We start from the raw sequence: 20933 nt of genomic DNA, 5'->3' as shown, positions 1-20933 counted from the left end.
TTATGTACACAGTTGAGGTAGCAGAGGCCATTTTACAGACATTGACTTGTAAAGCAAATCAAAGACATTAATTTCTTTATTCACTAAAACAATACTTTTGTTACAGATTTTGGACCAACCACGATGAACGTTTTTTATATATGCTAATGGAATACGTGCCAGGAGGAGAACTTTTTAGTTACCTGCGCAACATGGGGCGTTTCAACAACAGCACAGGACTGTTTTACTCGACGGAAATTATTTGTGCAATAGAATACCTGCACTCCAAAGAAATAGTTTACAGAGACTTAAAACCTGAAAATATATTACTAGACAAAGAAGGACATATCAAGCTTACTGACTTCGGATTTGCAAAAAAACTGGTGGACAGGTAGGTCGGGTTTTGTTCTGGTAATTACATTTTGCATGCTAAACAGTTAGAAAAAAATGTTTGATTTCAGATGCTCAGCATTTGATTTAACACTCCATGTGGTTCACACGTATCAAATCCCTTAATATGAAGGAAATTATAATCTTTAAATGGCTGAATGGAAAGCAGTATTATCCCTTAGGTATCACCAGGAGCAATATCACACATAAGCAATGACAGGAAAATATTTTTATATGGCTGGTTTTGTATATTTAAGTTTTCAGCAGTCATGTTGGAAAAAGGGAGTTAAGGAAAATAATATGAACCAATACTAAGATACATAAATTAATCCTCCATACATACTGAATATGTCTTATAACTCAGGTTTCCTTCTAGTTTCCTTTTAGAGATTTTTGAAGAGTGATTTTAAAACTAGATACAGTGTTTTCACTAGCCTGTGGCAAAAATGAAACTGTGAAAGCCTAGACAGAAACCATAAGGCCAGCTTCAGCAGCACTGATTTATTTAAATCTAGCTTCTGTATTACTGTTAGCTTTAGTTACATATGTGAGTTTTGGTGATGCAGAGGCTCCCCTCCAGTGATTTCTCTGTTCTCTCTGTTTGGACTACTCTTTCAAGACCATAATACATGCTTTTAAAAGTAAACAAGAGCATTGGGATTCAAGAAAAGGGAGGTAAAAACCAGCCTGTTGTATCAGAAGAGTGGTGTGACAAGGCTTGATGTTATGCCTTTGAGTCATCTCTTGAGGGAGACTCTATTTGATTGTTCAGATTGAGGCAGCACGGTGCTGAGTTAGGCTCTACATGGGTGCTCATCCTCTTCAGTCATCAACCTGTTTGATGCTGCTTTAGCAGCTACATACTTGTAAATCATAACAAACATAATTCAACGACCATACACCATGATGTGAACACACCATGGTTACATAACTTGTTTTTCTACCCCTAATTCAGCTGAGTCTCCTTCCCACAGTCCTTTTCTAGTTAACCAAAGTTACAGGCCTGAGCCATGATTTTACAAGGCCTTTCTTTTGTAAGGTTTTACTTATCAGTAACAAGAAGCTGCTTAATGCATCCATTATGAAGTAAAAGTCAGATGAGACCAATGACATCTCAAAATAGAATCAAAAGTTCTATTAACCTTTAAGGTCTGAAAATCTGTTTTAATAATTTTTATTAGGAGTATATTAATAAAGTTTTCACTGGGCAAGTAAAAAGGCCTACAAATTCTGGCCTTTCATTTTAATACTTTGTTTTTAAAGCAAAAACCTTTTTGCAGGAAGAGCTAACATATTCCATGTAAGAAAGTAGTGCAATCTCTTTATAAGACATTTTCATACAAGTACTCACAACTTGCTCTTCATATGTATATACTGCCGCCTGGTGGTAATTCTTGTTTTGTGCTTCTGTGGGTTTAAGGCACAAGAGAAGTAACCCTTCATTAAATAAGGTGATAGTTCATATCAGAGTATATTTTTCAACCTGGTAGATGAATCTCTAAGAGTAAATTTGTTCAAATATATTTTAGGATATCAAACTTGATTGCTACTGGTTTTAATTGGGTTTGTGTTCTCCATATTGCTTGGGGGCAGTGGAGTTGATCAGTTTTTGTTGAATCATAGAAGATTATAGTAGTTTTGTATTCATAGCTGATTTTCCTTCAAATGTACAACAGGTAACATGACTGCAGAACATAAAATTGAAATAAGCAAAAACATTATCAGTTAGAGCACAGGTGGCAAAGACTGCACAGGTTGCACCTATGCAAATCTGGTTAATTTTTTTGTGTTACTGGGTTTGGGGTTTTGTTTTTTTTTTTTGAAACTACATGGTATTCTCCCCACTAGCTGAAGTCATTTTCACAATGTTGGTTTTGTCACTGTAAAAATATACAGTTATAAACCCTTTATTCACTAGTGCCCTCCAGTAGGTGCTTTTCTTTATGGCATAGCCTATTTGATCAAAATTATAGGAGATATTGTCATTTTTATGCATGGCAGATATCTGTACTAATGAATCTTATGTGTATGGGTGTCAGTGAGTGTATAGATGTGAGCATATACACAGCATACATGAATGGCAAGAAGAAGACCTGAAGTATTTGTGTTCTTTAAACATTGTGAGGTAACCTGCTCTCAGGATCAGCAGAGACATCCCTAGAAAGAGGACACTTTACATAAATGAAAACATGGTCTGCAGAAGACTTGGGATACGATCTCACATTCCAGATAAATAATACTTCACCAAATGATTCTGTAGCTGCTTAATTGGGGTTTTTCTGTAGACGTTTTCCTTTCTTACACACTGCCGTGTGTAAAGGGATGAAATTTTCACCATGTACCTCTACAGTTAAGCTGCTCTTCAGAAAGAGGGTTTTGCTCATAGCTCATGTTCCCACTGTGGAAAGCAGCCTGCACCTGTACCTTCTTGTTACTACAATTTCTGAAGGGCTAGACTCTCAATGTTTTTTTTAGAGAGACAGAGGAGGTTTTCTTTGCTCCTTCTGTTCCTTGTTGGTATGTCCTTCTGTTTATCCTTGTTCCTCCCTTTTCACTCATAGTGTATGTTTAAAAACTCTGAATTTTTCTCCAAAACAGTGTGTCTTTGCCTCAGCTGCTGTTTATTTCTTCTCTTTTCCACCTTGATGTTGCTTAACTGAAGACTTAATAACCTTTTCAGTTTCTTGTAAGTACATTCATATAAAATAGATGTGCCACTACTTCTAAAAAAGGGCAATTTCAGGAAGGAAGTTGGGGAGGGGGTTTTTATAAATTACTGATACCTGAAGGCTGTAAAAAGAATTTCCTTTGAACTTTACAACTGTAGCCCTTTCTCTTTCTGAAACGCATATACCACTTTTTGGGTATAGTACTTTTATTGAAATGTTTTTCTGTTCCGATTTCCTTTTTTTGTGTGGTTTTTGGATGTTGTTTTTTTTTCATTCGGGTGTTTAGTGTTTTTTGGGAATTTTTGGAGGGTTGGCGTTTAATTCCCATGTTCTTTCAGAGAAGCACAAGGCTAATCTGCATGGAATTTTATGGGGTTTTTTATCGACAGTTTTAAATAAGACAGGTAAAAAGACTCGAGTGATCTTTTTTCTTTTTTCTGGAATGTTATTCACTGTTAATTTCAGTTTATTCGGTTTACATTCCTAAAAAAGAAATTTACCCATGAGTCTTTCTAGAAAGTTGAAGTGATTAATCTTAAACATATTGGGGACAGTTCTGCATTGTTTCATGGGCTGGATGTGCCTCATGACTGTTCCACACAGTGGACTAAAGAGAGAAAGGCGATGTAAGACGTAGTAAGTCTAGTTTGCAAAGTCTACCTTTTGTCACTGTACAAGCAAGCAAGAATGTCTTGCAGAACAAATTTTTGTTGGCTGCATGCAAAACAATCTTTGTTAAATATAATTATAGAGAAACTGCCAGAATACCAAAACAAATCTGTCTCATATGCAAAAAGCTTTCAGGTACACAGATGGATGCTGAATGGTGTAGAATGCTGAAACACATTAACCATCGAGACTGAACTTCTTCACACAGTACTCTTCAGTAGTTTCACAAAATTATTATGTAGCTTACCTTTTTAACCAGAGTAGATTCTATATTTCATGTTTTAAAATTACATATTCAAGCTTATCAATTACCACTTTCTTGTATTTCAGCTTTTATCTTGAAAATTCAGAAGAGTGAATATTTTGTAGCCATTTGAAGGGAACAGTCTATTCTTACCTTTTTTCATTGTAATTTATCTTCAAATAAGTTATCTGGAACTTCAGATAAATATGCAGTAGCCATAAAACAGTAATGATTAAAAAAATAATTTAACATATTATCTTTTTGTAGCATCTACTTGATGTGTTTTCCAAAATACTATTTAGTATGTTTCATGGCCAACAAAAGAGGAAACACAAGTCACAATCTTATGGAACAAATGCATATCTTAAAAAAGAACATGAGTTCCAAGTTTTTGTGTAATTAATAAACATACATTTCTTGATTGAAATTAAGGAAGTAGTTAATGTGGTAGTAATAAATTTTATTTCCTAGTGCAGCTAGGAAACTTCAGATTGCATTGGCAAGTTACATTCACAGTTTTCCTCTTGGTAGAATAAAAACATGGTAAAACTGTCAGCTAATTTATTTGCAGTCAGCTGATTTCATTTAGGCATTTGCCTAAATCAGTGTGATTAAGTCACATGACTGATACAGCTTTTTAAATTTGGGAGAGGGAGAAGTACTTTGTTTTAAAATATGTTAGTCTTAATTCCATAGTCCTGATCTAGGTAGCTGCTAGATGGCAGTAGTGTAAAGCAGCACTGTATGTAAAAATTCAGTATCCTTGATTTGGAAAATGAGAGTTCATATTTTTTGGATAAATTAATTATAAAAATGTATTCTTTACACTTAAAAATGTCATTTCAAGAACCTTGAAGTGCATTGAATGCAAAGTGTGCCTAGTGCTTCTGACAGTTTAGCTGGAATAATTTGGCTTTTGCCATAGTAAACTGAAGCTTAAAGAAGTTCAAGTTGTAATTCTTCAGCTAAAGCCTTAACTGACTATACAGCTTCCCTTCCTTTATCTTATTTTTATGAATCAAATGTTCAAGGCTTAAAAAAACCAACCAACTGAAAAAAAACCCCAGAAACAAAAGCTCCCTTTAAAATATTGCAAGGAGTCATAGATTATGCTGAGTTGGAAGGGACGCATCAGAATCCTCAAATCCAACTCCTGGCCTGGCCTAGGACATTCCCAGGAGTCACACCCTGTGCCTGAGAGCATTTTCCAATCACTTTTTGAACTTTCTTAGGCCTGGTGCTGTGATCACTTCCCTGGAGAGCCTGCTGCAGTGCTCAACCACCCTCTGGGTGAAGAACCTTTTCCTGATATCCAACCTAAACCTCCCCTGACTCAGCTTCCTTATGTTTCTTTGAGTCCTCTCACTGGGCACAAGAGTGAAGAGATCAGTGCCTGCTCCTCTGCTTCCCCTTGTGGGGATGTTGAAGACCACAATGAGGTCTCCCCTCAGTCTCCTCCAGTCTGAACAGACCAAGTGCCCTCAGCCCCTCCTCATAAGGCTTCTCCAGACCCTTCACCATCTGCATTGCCCTCCTTGGGACACCCTCTAGTAGCTTAATGTCTTTTTTACATTTTGTTGCCCAAAACTGCACACAGGGCTCAAGGTGAGGCCACATCAGCACAGAGTAGGATGGAACGATCATCTTCCTTGCATTCTCAGAAAAAAAGAAATTGAATTAGTATTATTTCTAAAGGTGATTGCTGTTCATCTTAATGCATTTGTTCAGGAGTGTCTTAACAGTTTAATTGGAGGAAATTCTTCCTCTCACAAACACTCAGGATTTTTTGGCGCAAGTTAGAAATCATGTGGTGACCATTTGTGATTATAGTCTTTGTCATATTTTACTAGAGCTCCTTTTAAAATCTGATACAGTTTTCTTTCTTATTCTGTGCTGGGATTTCAATTTCTCTTGAATAGGTGAGCACATTTTCAAAGTTTTATCTTCTGACTTGCCAGGGATGGGTAATTTATTCAAAATGAGAGGACCTTTTTCTCTCAAGTATATTTAAACCTAAGTCAAGGGAGTGAAGCCAAGAAAATTCTACATGGATATTTTTACAATGAAAAGTTCACATTACTGAAAGAAATTACATCAGAATATTCTTATTTTCAATTATAATTTGGTCTTTGTAAACATAACTGCTTAGCTTCAGTTTTTCTTTTCTCTATAGAACTTGAACTTCAGTTAGTTAGCAATATAAGAGTTTTATTTTGACCTTACCATAGAAAGCTACAATTAAAAATGACTTAAAAATAGATCAAAAAGTATTGCCTACTTATCTCATACTTGCTTGACTACACCTTGTAAATATTTAAAATAACTAAAAATACAAATGTTTCCCTTTTAATGAATATTGTGGAAGTGATGACAGGTTAGATTTCAATACTATTTGAAAAACTTTACTTAGATTGTAAAACAAATCTTCATATATGTGCTATTATTTACTGATTTAAACTACGACTGCTTTAAAAACTCCCTTCTTTTCTTTTTTCTAAATGAAACTTTGTTTTTCTGGAAAAAGCCATTTAAGCTTGTCTTCTGCTGGGCCTGTCAGAAGGAGTCCATGAAAAACACTGTTAATAATTCAAAACAATGTATAGTCTTAATGGGTGGAGTACCACAGCACCAGCTGGGAAACTCTATGCACAGGTATTTTCTGAGACAGGCGGTTTCTTAATTTGCACATATCTGTATTCCAGGAGAATTGGACAGCATCATCAAAGCAGTCTGTTTAAATCTTGTGCAGGCCTTTCTTATGTCTCTATTCCTTTGTATTGTAAATACATAGGTAGGTATATGTTGGGTAGTTCTTATGTCTGTGTTTGGTTTTTCCTGTAACTGTTATTTCAGTTTCAATTTGATCTGCTATTGTTGTTTGTTTTGTGCTTTTTTTTTTCCCTTCTTTTACAACCAGAACGTGGACTCTCTGTGGCACTCCTGAGTACCTTGCACCAGAAGTCATACAAAGTAAAGGCCATGGAAGAGCTGTGGATTGGTGGGCCCTAGGAATTCTTATATTTGAGATGTTGTCAGGGTAAGTGATAATTACTATACCACAGCAATATTATGTAATACAGAATTATTTGCTAGTTCTGTTTACAATATTTGGATAAGCAAATTTGGGCCAAATTTATTATTGATTTACTGGTTTAATTTCTGCTTTTGAAGAAAGGAATTGGGAAGCTTTAGAAAACTACAGATATCACTTGTTGTGGGAATGTTTTAGGATTTTGAGTTTGTTGGTTTTGTATCTTGTTTTGAGTTTGTGTTTTCTGTTTGGTTTGGGTTTTTTGTTTTGTTTTTCTTAATACTTTAACAGCTTCTCTTTTCCTTATGTGTTTGGAAATTCAGGTTTTGCTGAAGTTTAGATTTTTATTTACGAGGTCCTTTACATTTAAAGGGTAAAGAACAGGACTACTTCTGTAATTAATTTCCAACATAGGGAAATCCTAGTTACAGTGGGAGCTTTAGTCCGTAAAAATGCACAGTGGCAAGTAGGAAGACTTTAATACAATTTGTATTATAATGGAGCACTGGTTTTCTTTAAACCAGAGGAAGAAGAATAGTGAAAAGCTTTATAGGTCTGTTTGAAATCAGTTTGCTCAAATGCTGCTTTTGCTGTTGTGGAATTTTTTTGATAAAGCAATGTTTTCAGAAGATACAAATTCAAACTGAAGAAACGGTTTCTGGCATTAATATAATAACTTGTTCATTACTTGTTGTGGTTTTCCTCTTTGTCTTGGCTGTGTTGTTTGAGGGTACTTGAAAAAAGGTTTGGATTTTTGAAAGCAATTGGCTTTGCCGTGGTGGGTGCTATAGGACAAATGCAGGTGAAAGCAAGGTTTTCATAGCTTCTGAATAAACATAGGGTATTTTATCAGTTTGATTTCATAGTTCTACCTTCTTCATAGTTTCATACCTTCTGCCTGGTACCTGGCTCTGAGCTCTACACCTTCTTGGGCCCCAGGTGCATCAGGTGTCCTCTGTGGCCTTTCTTAATAAATTTGCAGCCCTGTAGAATGATCAGAACAGTGTCCTTGCTTGGATTTATTCATCCTTTTCTCTGTGTATTTCTGTCATTTCAAAGTGACTTCGCTGACTCTTGCATTGTTTGGACAAGCTTGTAATTTTGCCTGAGCAAGTAGCTCCCCTGATGAAAGGGTGGTCACTTCAGAGCTCTAATCACATTGTGGGGTACTGCTGTTCACTCAATAGCAACACAACTTTCCCTAGCACAGCATTGCTCCCCACTGCTTGCTTTCGTAGTGTCCTGAAGGCTTACATATGCATTGACTTTGAATCTATGGCAATTAGTAGACAGAAAAGCAATAAACGTAGTTGCTGGCTGGCCCAAGTTGTTATTTATGGAGGCTGATTTGCAGAGACCAGGCTCCACCTTTTTTCCATTGCTTCCTGCAAGGTGAGCAGCCCAAGTTGGTCAAAAGAGTCCTTCTCAGAGAGAAAAAAGAGATTCCCAGCAAGCTTGTTGCCACTATTCTTAGCCTTGGACAGCAAGAAGACTGTAGATAAAAGTGTCTGGGCTGTAATATGAGCATAGGTGCTGCAGTCACCCAGCTGTGATTTACCTTCCTGCCAGGGGTTTCAGTGTGGCCACTCTGTTAGGTCTGTGTGGTCTCAGTGTTAGTGGATATTGGACCTTATTTATTTGCACGCCTTACAGAGATGTTGGGAGGATTCTCTCCTCTAGACCACTAATAGAAATGTAGTTTACAAAGTTAACAAAGACTACAGGTGGCCATCAGACAAGATATTTGGAGTCATTGAGACCTCAAGACCACAGGGTGCTGAAGTATGGCTTCTGTGTGTTCCACTGAAACATGACTGGTATATATTGTTCATTAAAAATGGGAGCAGCTGCTGTTGTTTCTATGTAGGATCTTCTGTGTCATGACACTGACTGGCTCAGGGAATGAGACCTGGATTTCAGAGTGGGTGGCTTAAAATGAGCACTTTGGCTTTTAGAGACTTTTAACCAATAGAGATAGCTTACACTGTCCTGAAAGTCAAGTGAGGTTTTATATAGGCTGACTGACAGAGCAGCTGTCTGTTGTGTGTGATTTGCTAAGGTTTTTTTATTACAGTGCTTGAATAGACTCACTCTTTATAATGATTGAATGCTGCTTTGGATAGGGATTGCATCCAAGACTAAAAAATTAAAAACAGCAGCATTCAGTCATTCTCCAAAGCTGGAATAGGGACTCCATACAAGCTTATATATTTGGGGTGATTGTGTTTTGAGGCTTGTTTTTTGGAGTTTTTTTTTTTGTTTGATTTGGACTTTTTAAAGATGGGGAAATGCTACTTTCTTAGGGTGTTTTTTTAGGGGATTAAAGAAGGATAGAGATTATGGCTTGTATGTGTTTCCTTTAGATGGGAAGGTTGTCACAATGAATGTATGCTTTTAGCATTTTATAAACTTTTTACTGTTCTTAGCAATAGTGTTTTGAAGCACTTTTCCTCACTAGCTCAAGATCTGGCTAGATATTTACTATCAAGGCTTTTATTACAGAAGCAGTCCTAGTTAACTTTATAGTTCAAAATTCAAAGAAGATGTAAGAAATCTGAAAATATTTTGAAGGTGACCAAAACCTGACTTCAAGACTAAGTTATTGTCTGCAAGTAAATTAATGTAAGACATTTGGTAGTTATTTCCTGAAGTTAGTCTCCCTGAAGCCCAAAAGCAATTGAAAAGAATTGGTAGGTGTGCATGTAAGGAAATGGCCTCTCTAAAAACAAACAAACCCACACCTTCGGTTCAACAGTGTCTTATTTCCCTAACTTAATCTCTGGAGGCCCATTGAATTCTTCTTCTGCACAAACTAGGTTTGAGGCAAGGTCCTGTTGAGGCAAAATAGAGAAGGGGGAAGGAACAGGGAGAAGCAAGGGTGATAAGAAAACTTAACAGATGGATAACACCAAGTTCATTGAGTTAATCTAAACAAGATAAGCAAACTGTCAATACAAAAACATCTATTTATTTTGAGTAAATGAGTTCTGTTGCTATTTAATGGAAAGAAAAATATGCTTGTCATTTAACATTAGATAAGTTAGGTTGTAATTGTACTGTTATCAGATATGCAGCTAATACGAATTTTGTGTATTAATATGGATTTGTGGGTTTACTTTAGCTTTGGTTGTCATATGTGATGTGGTGGTCTGGCATTTTAGGTAGGTTAATGGTTCCTGTCTGCAATTTCATATTCTCAGACCTGTATATTTTCCCTTGAGATTTTACTTCTCTCTTCAGACTGTCTTGGAAACTTATGTCCGTGCCATTGTTATGCTTCAGTTAGCAAAAGGATTGGTTTGCAGCTGTTCGCCCATTTACAGAGATGATATTTTTTGTATCTTCTTTTCAGTTGGTGAAAAGGCAGCTGTTTGTATTTGTGTTGTGGTGTGAAGAAAGTCTGAAACTCAGGGGGATTTTTTCTGATTTATTAAGTAGCTTCCAGCACAATACTTGTGTTGTTTTGTTTAAAATCTGTGCTGTGTTGAAGATTGACATTTATAAAAAGCATCAAAATCAAGTTACTTGGTTTGTCCATGAGAAAACTGCAGTGTTTCAAAGCCATTGTCATTTTGCATAGAGTTCAAATGCACTTTTGTTGCAATAAAATTATTATATAGCCAACTGTGATTTAAATTTTTCACAAGAACTCTAGACATAGTAATTTTGGGTTTTTAAAGTGGGAAAGCAAATTAAAACAATGCAATATAAATATGAAAAAATTATATGTACTTCTGTTCTTCTTGATTTCACACCTCAGTAATGTACAGTAATCTGCTTACTGCAGCTGGTAGCTTTGTAATACATAGTTTAAAATATTCTAATTTCTTTATGTATTTGTAGATTCTAATAGGTAATAAGTAGAAAATTGGGTTTGTCAACTTGCTGTGGAGAATGTGAATGATATTTATGTTGCTTGACTAAAAAAGAAACTATATGATAGACTTTCTTGTGGTGAAAAAACCGGTGCATGTTAAATAGCAATCATGTTTTCCTTGTTCTTTAGTGTCAAAGCAGGAATTTTTAATAGCACAAGTATTATTCCTGAGATTCTTCCACTTTTCAGTTAGCTGGGAAGTAGTTTTTCATAAAGAAAGTACTCTGACTTTGTGAAAACCAACAAAAAATGTCCTTTAGTCTTTCCCTAACCAGATAGTGTAGTCATGCTTTTCAGTGCTTTGAATTATTATGTTTTTTTCACCATAAGCCTACAAATACCTTTACTTAATTATTCTGATGGAATTTGATTATTCCTGTGGCTGAAATTTACAGTATTTCAAAGGGAATGCTAATCCGCTTGATCATCAGCTGTATAATGAAGAAATTAATATTTCTGAAAACATAATGGAAATAATGTATATTACTTGCTGAAGAATAAGGTAGTTTGACTACCATAAAATTTAAAAAAAGTCTGAAGTGCAGAAATGTTGTTTTCATCCTTGTTTTTGTGCTATCAGTGATTTCCAAAGCCACAAGCACTGTATTTGTGTGCGTATGCACAGAGTTAAGTTTTCTGAGAAAGTAATTATGTTAGAGAGATGTGAAAATACTTTATTTAAACTGTAATAGTGATTGGATGTTTTTAGTATGGTCAGCACTCAAAAGCTGCAGGTTTTTTTAATTCTGTGGGGATTTTGAAGCTGAAGCATAGTAAGAGGGTTGTTTTGGTCAGATTACAGAGGGTAAAGCAGGACTGAGATTACTGAATGAGCTATTCCATTCCCTTAGAAGGGTTCCTGTTTAACTTTCAAGAGCATGAGTGACACTCAGAAAGCTGACTGCTCCTGTGCTCAGCTGCCTGCCCTGGCTGTACTGATGCACCTCTTGCAGCCATCAGGGATGTGCTGTACTCGTAAAGGAAGCACAGCAGAAAACTTTCAGGTCTTACTGTAGCTGTATGACAAGAAGTAGTTTCTCTGTTAGCTCATAACTTCATGAAGAACTTCATAGAAGACATAAATGTAGAATTTTAATTACATGTTGTTTACTATTCATCGTGGGGAGGATTTTGAAATGAAAACTTTATCTGTCCCACACAGAAAGGCAGCTGCACTTGGAGAGTTGTGAGCAGTCTGACTGTTTCAAAAACCTTATCTAGCAAAACACATAGTTGAATTCAAGATGTACAACAAATAACTGAACTGGATAATGTATTCATGTGAAGGTCCTTTAACACTTTAGAGAGAAACTGGTAAATAAGGGTGTGCTGGCAGTTACAGGACAAGATCAAAAACGGTAATGCTCTTTTGGAGAGTATATCCCTGGGTTTTGGAGATAAAAGCAAAGCATTTTCTACTTTTGAACTGAATTTTTTTTTATAAGTTAGATTTTTATGGCAATTGTGTAGCAATTTTATATTTTTCTATTCTGTTGTTATATTTAAATTCTAATTCTGCATTCAGTGTGTTGTGTACAAAAATGTTTTCTGTTTTACAATGGCAGCCTTAAATTATTCTTCAAGATAGTACTTGATTGGTAGTGTCCTAGCAAAAAGAACAACTTCATCAATTATTTCTGAGGGAAATTGCTATAACATAATATTGCTTATAAAATTTTTAGAACTTCTTTTCTAACCTCTGAAAATTTTCTATATTAAAATAGGTTTCCTCCATTTTTTGATGACAATCCATTTGGTATATATCAGAAGATTCTTGCTGGCAAAATAGATTTCCCGAGGCATTTGGATTTATATGTAAAGTAAGTCCATGACTCCCAACACTGTCTTTTCTATTCTAAATACCTGCTGAGCACTGTTTCTAAAAAATCTTTTTAGAAGACCTGATTGCAGATTCTGATTTTCTGAAACATCATGTTGGAAAATATTTGATATTACATTTACACTTTCAGTCCAAATAAGCTTACATATTTTGTAGACTTCAAGGTGGTGATACAGTTGTAAGATAGTATCTGCCTATCTTTTCTGTTTATTATGGGTTATTAAATGCTTTTCCACCTTCCACCCATTGGCATGTCCTGTAAGAAGGTCAAGAGGAGAAATATGAGGAGATAATCTGAGCAAAAATTAGGAGAGCAGGAAGAGGACACTAAAACTGTTTCTATCCATAGATACATACCACTTAAATCACTCTCAGCATAATTACTTGAGTGAACTGTGGTACTTCAGAAGTTCTAGTGTAAAGTCAACTTAAATTTGTGATAGCAGGGGCCCAGTTCAGTGTGGAGTATTACATATACATATAATGTGGGTTTAATTTTCAGTATTTAGCAATTGCTGAAAGTGTATTGCAGATGAAATAAGTTTTTTTTTCCTATTTGAAAATTCCATAACTGAAATAATTTTTAGTAAACATTGGAACATGAGGAAATGTGATTATAAACATGAAGTTTCTTCTAAGTGACAACTGAGTGAGTGATGGAGTGAAGACAGGAAGCTACTCCTTTGTTAATCACTTGTGATGTTTTGATGGTGACTTCAGAGAGGCACTTGCTTACTGTCACTACTGGGTAAACATACAAGCAAAACTAATCATTTGAGAAAGTGTTGTGTTGTGTTTTGTTTTGTTTTTGAGTTTCCACTGAATCATTGAGTGCACTGAATGAAGCATGTCTGCTTCCCCTTAGGCTGACTAGTGTCTCATATTCTTATGTCTTTGTAACAGTTTTCTGTCAGTAGCTCCACACAGTTTACAGTTTAGTGTAGTTTATCCAGTCTTCTTAATCCAATTGGTTTGGGAAAGAAAACTGATTATCTCTTCTAGTATTCTGTGCACTGAACTGTAATATTGTGATCAGGAGGGGGAACACCTCAAATTCGGTTATCATCTCTAACAACCCATCCAATATAATGAAAGCTGTTACAGAGACTAGTAACCCCTGAGCCTCCTTTTATCCTGGCTAAACAATCCCAGCTCCCTCAGCCACTCCTTGTAGGACTTACCCTCCAGATCCTTCACCAGCTCCATTGCCCTTCTCTGGACTCACACCAGCATCTCAATGCCTTTCTTCAAGTGAGTGGCCCAGAACTGGACACAGAAACACGAAGTGTGGTCTCACCACTGACAAGTAGAGGGGGCCAATCGCTGTTCTGTCCTGCTGGCCACACTACTCTTGTGGCTTCACTTACTTTCTGCAGTGAGTTGTGAACACAGTGTCTTGGATGTCAGCCCCTCTTCCTTCTTTTAAACCACAATATGCAGAACTGGATAGTCCTTGAACATCTCTGCATCATTACCTTAAAGCAAGTGCCAAGATTATTTTGTCTAATGAAGGCAGTCTTCTTCTCTTACCTTCTAACCCATCTGTTTTCTCTCTTCTTCCAATAAATCAGTATTTCAGCCAGAAAGAAGACTGTCTTGGGTCCTGTCAGATCCAGACTGTGTCTGAAGTACTAGTGCTATATAAAGTTTTAACTCTCTGTTCTGAGGCAGCAAAACTGTTTCCCTTTCTGAAATCTGAGAGCGCTTCTCTCCCTATGGATATGTACTGCCTGAGCTTACAGGCATTTACATTTTTTACTCACCTATCCCTTATCACCCTCCTGTACTCTTTATTTTCTGAATTTGTACCACTTCTGCTTTCCCTCCTGATGCATGAATGTCACTTTTCCTTACTGCTTTTTTAAGGTTTTTTTTGCAAAGCCACTTTTGGAAACCTCCAAACGAAATGTCCCTGTTACACCATTTTACTGACTATTGCTCTGCAGAGACCTTCATGTAGAATTTGGTTCTCAGAAACATGCACCAGCGTATCTATTGAATTAATTTTAACATAATTTTTAAATGAGTATTTAGAATCAATGTAATAAAGAGCTACGGAACTATTATTGGTTTCAATTCAATGGATATTTCACTGATCAATGCAGCAAGTATCATATTTAGTAACAATACTGTATCAGCAAGTAAGCTCATCCCTTACCTGTTTTATGATGAATTTTTGAAGCAAGCCAAGAATGATCCATGAAATGTTTTCTGGTTTTATAGGAATGGGAAAGTGTCTTTGCCCATAAACTCTGTGAATCTCTTTTTGGGTTTCTGTATTTCTTTTCAGTCCTACTTCTGTTTTCAAGTGTGCTTATAGTCCTCCTCCATGATGAATGGTCTTTGTGAAGTAGAAAGGGATCTTTCTGTAAAGGTGACTGTGAAAGGAGTTGGTCACATGATTTAATCTAATTGAAATATTGATTGTCTGGAATAATCACGAGAGTTTTAAAAACTGCTTCCTCCATGGACTTTTTTTATTCATATATCTGGTAATTTAACTTTTTTCCAGTTGAATTTTAGAATTGTGTTTCTGCCAAATGCAACAGCTTTTCAAACAGTCTAGCATATTCAGTTTATTCTGCACACACTTTTGTGATATCAAGGATAGGTGACACTGCTATTTTTGGGAGGCATAGTAGACATTACAGGTAGGGATGGAGAGAGGCAGGTGTGTCATTAAGTTTGTGTTAATTTCTGTAAATAAAACAGTTGACTTTTTTAAACCTTTGATATTGTTGAAAATTTGAACTAGCCATACTCCTTAATCTCCGTTTCATGCTGTATGTCATCTCTCAGGAATAATTGAGGTTATAGAAATAAGGATGGTTAAACTTTTGTTCTTTCTTGTCATTGGTACTTCATGCAATTAGTCCAGAATGCCAGTTTTCTAAAATCAAATAGCAAAATAATCTTTGAGATAAAATGCAACTGCTTATAGAAATATGAAGCCGTATTTTTCTTTCAACTCGCAAGTAATGAAGCTAATTCCATAAATTATGATACTTTTGGTTTATGTCATAGTTGTTTGGGGCTTAATATTTGAAGTACTTTGCTATTAACATGGAAGAGTTTTCTGTCTCTAAACTTCTTTCAGTTGCTTAAAATGTTGATTTAGTTTTATGTAGAACTGTTCAATGAGCCAGTATCTCAGTGAGACTTTATGTTTTCAGTTAAATTATAGATGTTACTAGTTTTAAGCAGATGACTAGCTCTTCCATGGTTTCCCTGGATATTTAGCAGAAAGATGAGGGTGCAACTTTATCTGCTTTTTTAATGCATTTTAGTGTTGAGTTCTGTCAGGCAGATTGGAGATCTGTTGGAGAAAAAACATTGAGGTTTTGAGATTGGGCATGCTGAGCAAAATGAAAAAATACAAAGAACAAAATGGTGCTACTTGGCAAGGGGCAGGGGAAGAGAAAGAAGAGGTTTTTTCCCTTTGTTTCTTGCAAGAGTCTAAAAGAAATCTGCAAGAATTCTGTTAGATTCTTTTTTATTGCTTACTCTTAAATGTCCTAAAATATGAGGAAATGAATGGTCAGAGGGAAGCATGTCTTTATTCTGTAACACTTGACAATCAAATATAAGTTACTTCTGTTTAACAGAGAACCTGTTTTCTCTACTTCAGAGACCTTATTAAGAAGCTGCTTGTGGTTGACAGAACAAGACGACTTGGAAATATGAAGGTCAGTGTAAAATCCTTAGTGTAACACACAAGGTTGAAAGAATTCTGTAGGAAAGATATAGACCAGCTCTTCATAGAATTTTTGGTTCAAGAAGCATGAAACACATACAGTTTCCCATACATTACTTAGGTTATGCAATCCTAAATGCAAATTTACCTCTGTATTTCTGTGTTTCTGAAAATCATTCCACTATTTGAATTAATGCTACTCTTGATGGTGGTTTTCCTCTCTCCTCACCACCACCTGTTCATTAATGTGCAAACCTAGATTAGACCAGAAACATGATATTAAGTCCTGTAGTGGATGGTGCCAGCTCATTTGGTTCGTTTTTGTGGCAGTGATAATCCCAGAAGGGCCGCTAATCAAACTTGAGGTTTAAAAATTATTTTAAAAATATAAGGATTGTAGTGATACCTGGTCATTGTCTTGGTGGTGCTGATTAAGCACAGTCAAATACTCTTCCACCAGGAAGAATTATTTACCCTAATCCAAACAGTTTTATGAAGACAATAGATACTGAAATTACCATGTATAATCTTTCCCTTAGGAGACATCTAAAATTTTTATTTCTCTGGGGAAGGGATGTTAGAGGTTTGGTTTTTGGCCCAAAGCCCCTTGAATGGTAAACATAGGTGAAGATGGTAAGAAGTGCACAATCATCCAGGGTTTTCTTAACATATTAATATAAATGCTTTAACCAGCTCTCCGGTGTTTTCTTTTGGAGCTTTTTTATGGCACAAAGTTAGATTGGTAAAAAAAAACAGAACATAATGTTTTTTCTTATCCTTCAGAATCCTTTGTAGTCTTTTTCAGGAGAATTTCTTAAGCTGAAAGTTTTTCAACTCATTTATCAGTGAAAACTTTTATATCTTTGGACAGCTTTGAAGGAAAACAAAAATAAAAGCAAATCTTGACTTGTTCAAACGCAGGCTTTGAGCAAATGTGTTTGGTTGAGTTTTCTGTTTTCTGGGGATTTTTTTAGTCCATGGTTGCTTAGGTTTGTTTTGGGGCTTTCCCTACAATTGACTAAAATTCTTAAATCAAAACCAGTTCTAATTAAGAACAGATTTTGGGATGAGAGCACCAGGTCAGACTTGTGTCTGATCCTTTTCCATTGTCATAATTGTTTCAAAAATATGTAAATCCCACAAAACATTTTCTGGTGAAACATTCAGTCAGATCTGCTTTTGAGGGAACTACGTGAACTGTTCTCCTTGATGCCTCATTGGATATGAGCATGGATATTTCCACTCCACATAAATCTGAAAAAACCCAAATGTGTGATAATGCTTGGTTTTGTGGAGCTGTATATGTTACAGTCTTGAGTGCTGTGCTTTGATCAGGCCTGAGACAGGGAACCAGCTGTTTTTCCCCAGTGCTTAATGCCTTGAGAACAAGTCTGTGCTTGAAACAAGCTTAATCATGAAAAAAAGAGACATTTTTGTTTCTTATGCACATAAATAAAACAGGCACCCCAGAGAGAATAATCATTACAAGGCAAATACACCTTTAGCTGTATATCTAAAATGAAAACAAATGTTTTAATATATTTACTTTTGTAACAGGACTGAGAACCTCTTGCTGTCAGCATTAAATGCCTGTAATATTTTAAAAAGCTATGTGCTTCCCAGACATTATTTTTATTTAAAACACCATCAACCCTCAGGTTTTTTTTTATAGCGCAAGGATTAGAAAGTATATCTGAATATAAGACATTCTCTAAAATGTTGGTGAAAACAAAAGTAAATAGGACAGTAACTAATGGTTTTGTGGATACTTTAAAGCCTGTTCTTGATCTCCATTGTGTCAGAAGAATGCTAAAAAAAGCCCAAAAAAAACCCAAATCAAAATTACTTGGGTTTTATTGCTGGAACTCAGGACCTACTAGGGAATTAACACTATGAATTTATCCTTTAGAGTCTTTTCATGATTATCACCTGAAAAAAAAGAAAAAAGGATAGACCTGATATTACAATCCTTGTAATGAAATACATGGTTTGGCATACATGTAAGCTTAAAAAATAGTAATTTTGATTTCTTTCCTTAAAGAATGGAGCCGATGATGTGAAGAGACATCGATGGTTCAGGTCGATAGACTGGGATGCTGTACCTCAAAGGAGACTCAAGGTACATTCTGCAAATACTGTGTAGGACATCACAGGGAGAAATCATTGTTCATTTAAGCTGATCTGTTGAAGGTTTGTTGGCTGTTGTATCTGTGTGTTTGTGTGTGTATAAGCACATGTCTATATGCACACTTAGTAATTAAATGCATATTGGCCTTTTTGCAATGTGGAGTTCATTGTATGAGTGTCTGCACTTTTGTCTATATACGAACTGTCTAAAAAAATCCCTGCTTTAGTTTGCTGAAGATGATTTGTTAATGCAGAGTTTAGTTTTCAGGTTTAGGGTTTTCTAAGTGATTACTTGTAAGTGGTTTTTTTATTGGGGGACGTGGAGGGGATTGCTCATTTGTTGGTTTGATTTTGTTTTTCTTTTTTCCCTGTCCTTATGTATATGGAGGCATTTTATTCTGGGCTTTAAATTTTTGTACCAAGTTCAATTCAGGTAAATGTAGAGCACATGGGAGTAGGAGGAATAGGAAAGGTGAAAGAGAAGGATTTATGAATGTAATTCCAACAGACTTTTATAGCACTGAATTCTAGTACTATATGAGGGCAGATGTTTGCAAAAGCTACCAACACTACAAAATACTTTTAAAGTACTTTAGAAGTAAAACTGCTTTCTTTCTTTCCTTCCTCAAAGTTCTAATTTGTACAATTCCTTACAGCAGTGGTTTTCTGTAGCAGAGGCTGAGTTACCTCATGCAGTCAGTCAAGTACAAATTAAACATTTGTTTTTATTTTCTTTGCACTAGTTTCTTCCACTTAAATTCCAGGTAGATACCTTGAGTTCTTGCAAAAAAAAAAAAGAGACAATATTAAAATCTTCTTGATGTATTCTTGTAAATAATATCTAATACAAAGCTATAGATGGCTTTTCTCTTTAAGAAAAATAAGTTTCCAGTGTTTTAAATGTGTGGGTTTGTTTTATTTTTAATCATTACTGCAACCAGTTGATATTTTTATGTATATGCATTGTAATGAAGTCACATTTTTCTAGGTATTTACTCTAAATTCTGTTTACCAAACCTGCAAAGAACACAAACTAGATGATAACCTGTTTAATAATATATAAACTCAGACGTTTATGGCAACCTAAGCAATAAAAAACAAATAGTACTAAAAATTATTATTAGATGTACAATCAAATGTCTCAGGTCCAAACATCCTTTATGTGGCATTTTTATTTTAAAAATTAATTTTAAAAGAGTCACCATAGCATTCAGATTACTATTAAGGTCTTGGAAGATGAAGTGATATTTAATTAAACTTGAGAGTAGGGATGTGAAGTGGATCAGAATTTTAGTTGGTTATTTGAAGAATATAGCTGCCTCTATAGAATTTGTTCTCATGATTTCATACTGATGAAGAGATTGAAAATATGAAATAATGCACACAATGCTCCATTTTCCTAGTAAAAAGCCTGAATTTGTCTATTGTATAGATTATGCATGGAATCATGGTCTGAATAAGGTCCTAAATATCAATATCATATAAACAATAGCAATGGCTGAAAGGCAGATAATTGTTTCATTAATCATCCTTTCTCTCTTGTTTTTTTCTTTCTACGTGTCACTTCACAAAACTGGCTTTTTCTGCCAAAATGCTTACAGGGAGGAGGGGTACCAGGCACTGCCCACAGTGGAGCAGACATTTCTCAGGGGCAGAGCAGATTCTGCACATTTTCCTCAGCATCTGGGCAGTGTTACTGTGACTGCCAGACACAAAATTAGCACTCTGCTTTTGGCTGAAGGTTAGAAGTACTATCATACAGGGACCTGTCTTTCCCACTGAAAACCAACTGATGATGACACCATTTTGAAAAGCCCAAAAGATCAAATAAGATCTCATGAGCTAGTGGAAGCCAGACTTTTTTCTTTTTGAGGATATGCAGAATAGCATTTTGCTATACTTTATAATTCTGTCTTGGGTGTAAATTGGAGCCAGTTCAGTGATCATCCATAGGGTTTTCTCATTCTAAAGTGTTCTGTTGGATTCAGCATGATAGTTAAGCTCTCAGTTGCTGAGAAGAGGATAGAGACATGAATGTCCCTTGAGAGAGGAAATGGGGTTTGCCCTTCATTAATACCTGCAATTAACGCAATGTTCCTGAAGGGATCTTTATCTCGTAGTCTGTTGCCAGAAGCACAGTGCATTCTCAATGTTAGATTTCAGACAAGTAAAAACTACAGGGACTGTAAAGCTGATGAGCAATGCTAGAAATTGAAAGGATCCTCTGTGAAAACAAACAAAAACTGATACTTGGCACCTTCAAGTTTCATAAAAACAATCTATTTGAATTAAGATGCTTTTATAACCATCCTTTTGAAATGAGTTATGGTGAAGCAATTTCTTTACCTGCTTGAATTTATTGCTAGGTTAGGAAAAAACACAGTTAGTAGACAGAAGTTAGTAATTTCAACCT

General features: G+C 35.7%; 1 protein-coding gene across 1 annotated transcript in view; it reads left to right on the top strand.

Moving 5' to 3' along the window:
- The window catches only part of PRKX (protein kinase cAMP-dependent X-linked catalytic subunit), a 55831-nt gene that overhangs the window by 30227 nt on the left and 4671 nt on the right, over nt 1–20933 (top strand). Inside the window, exons 3-7 of the mRNA XM_058045778.1 lie at nt 107–370; nt 6869–6988; nt 12584–12679; nt 16328–16385; nt 18435–18512. Of these exons, the coding sequence (XP_057901761.1) occupies nt 107–370; nt 6869–6988; nt 12584–12679; nt 16328–16385; nt 18435–18512 (616 nt within the window). The remainder of the gene's footprint in view (nt 1–106; nt 371–6868; nt 6989–12583; nt 12680–16327; nt 16386–18434; nt 18513–20933) is intronic.

The sequence above is a fragment of the Melospiza georgiana genome, chromosome 2, assembly GCF_028018845.1.
Source record: "Melospiza georgiana isolate bMelGeo1 chromosome 2, bMelGeo1.pri, whole genome shotgun sequence".
NCBI classification, from domain to species: domain Eukaryota; kingdom Metazoa; phylum Chordata; class Aves; order Passeriformes; family Passerellidae; genus Melospiza; species Melospiza georgiana.
This window is presented reverse-complemented; position numbering and strand designations above follow the sequence as displayed.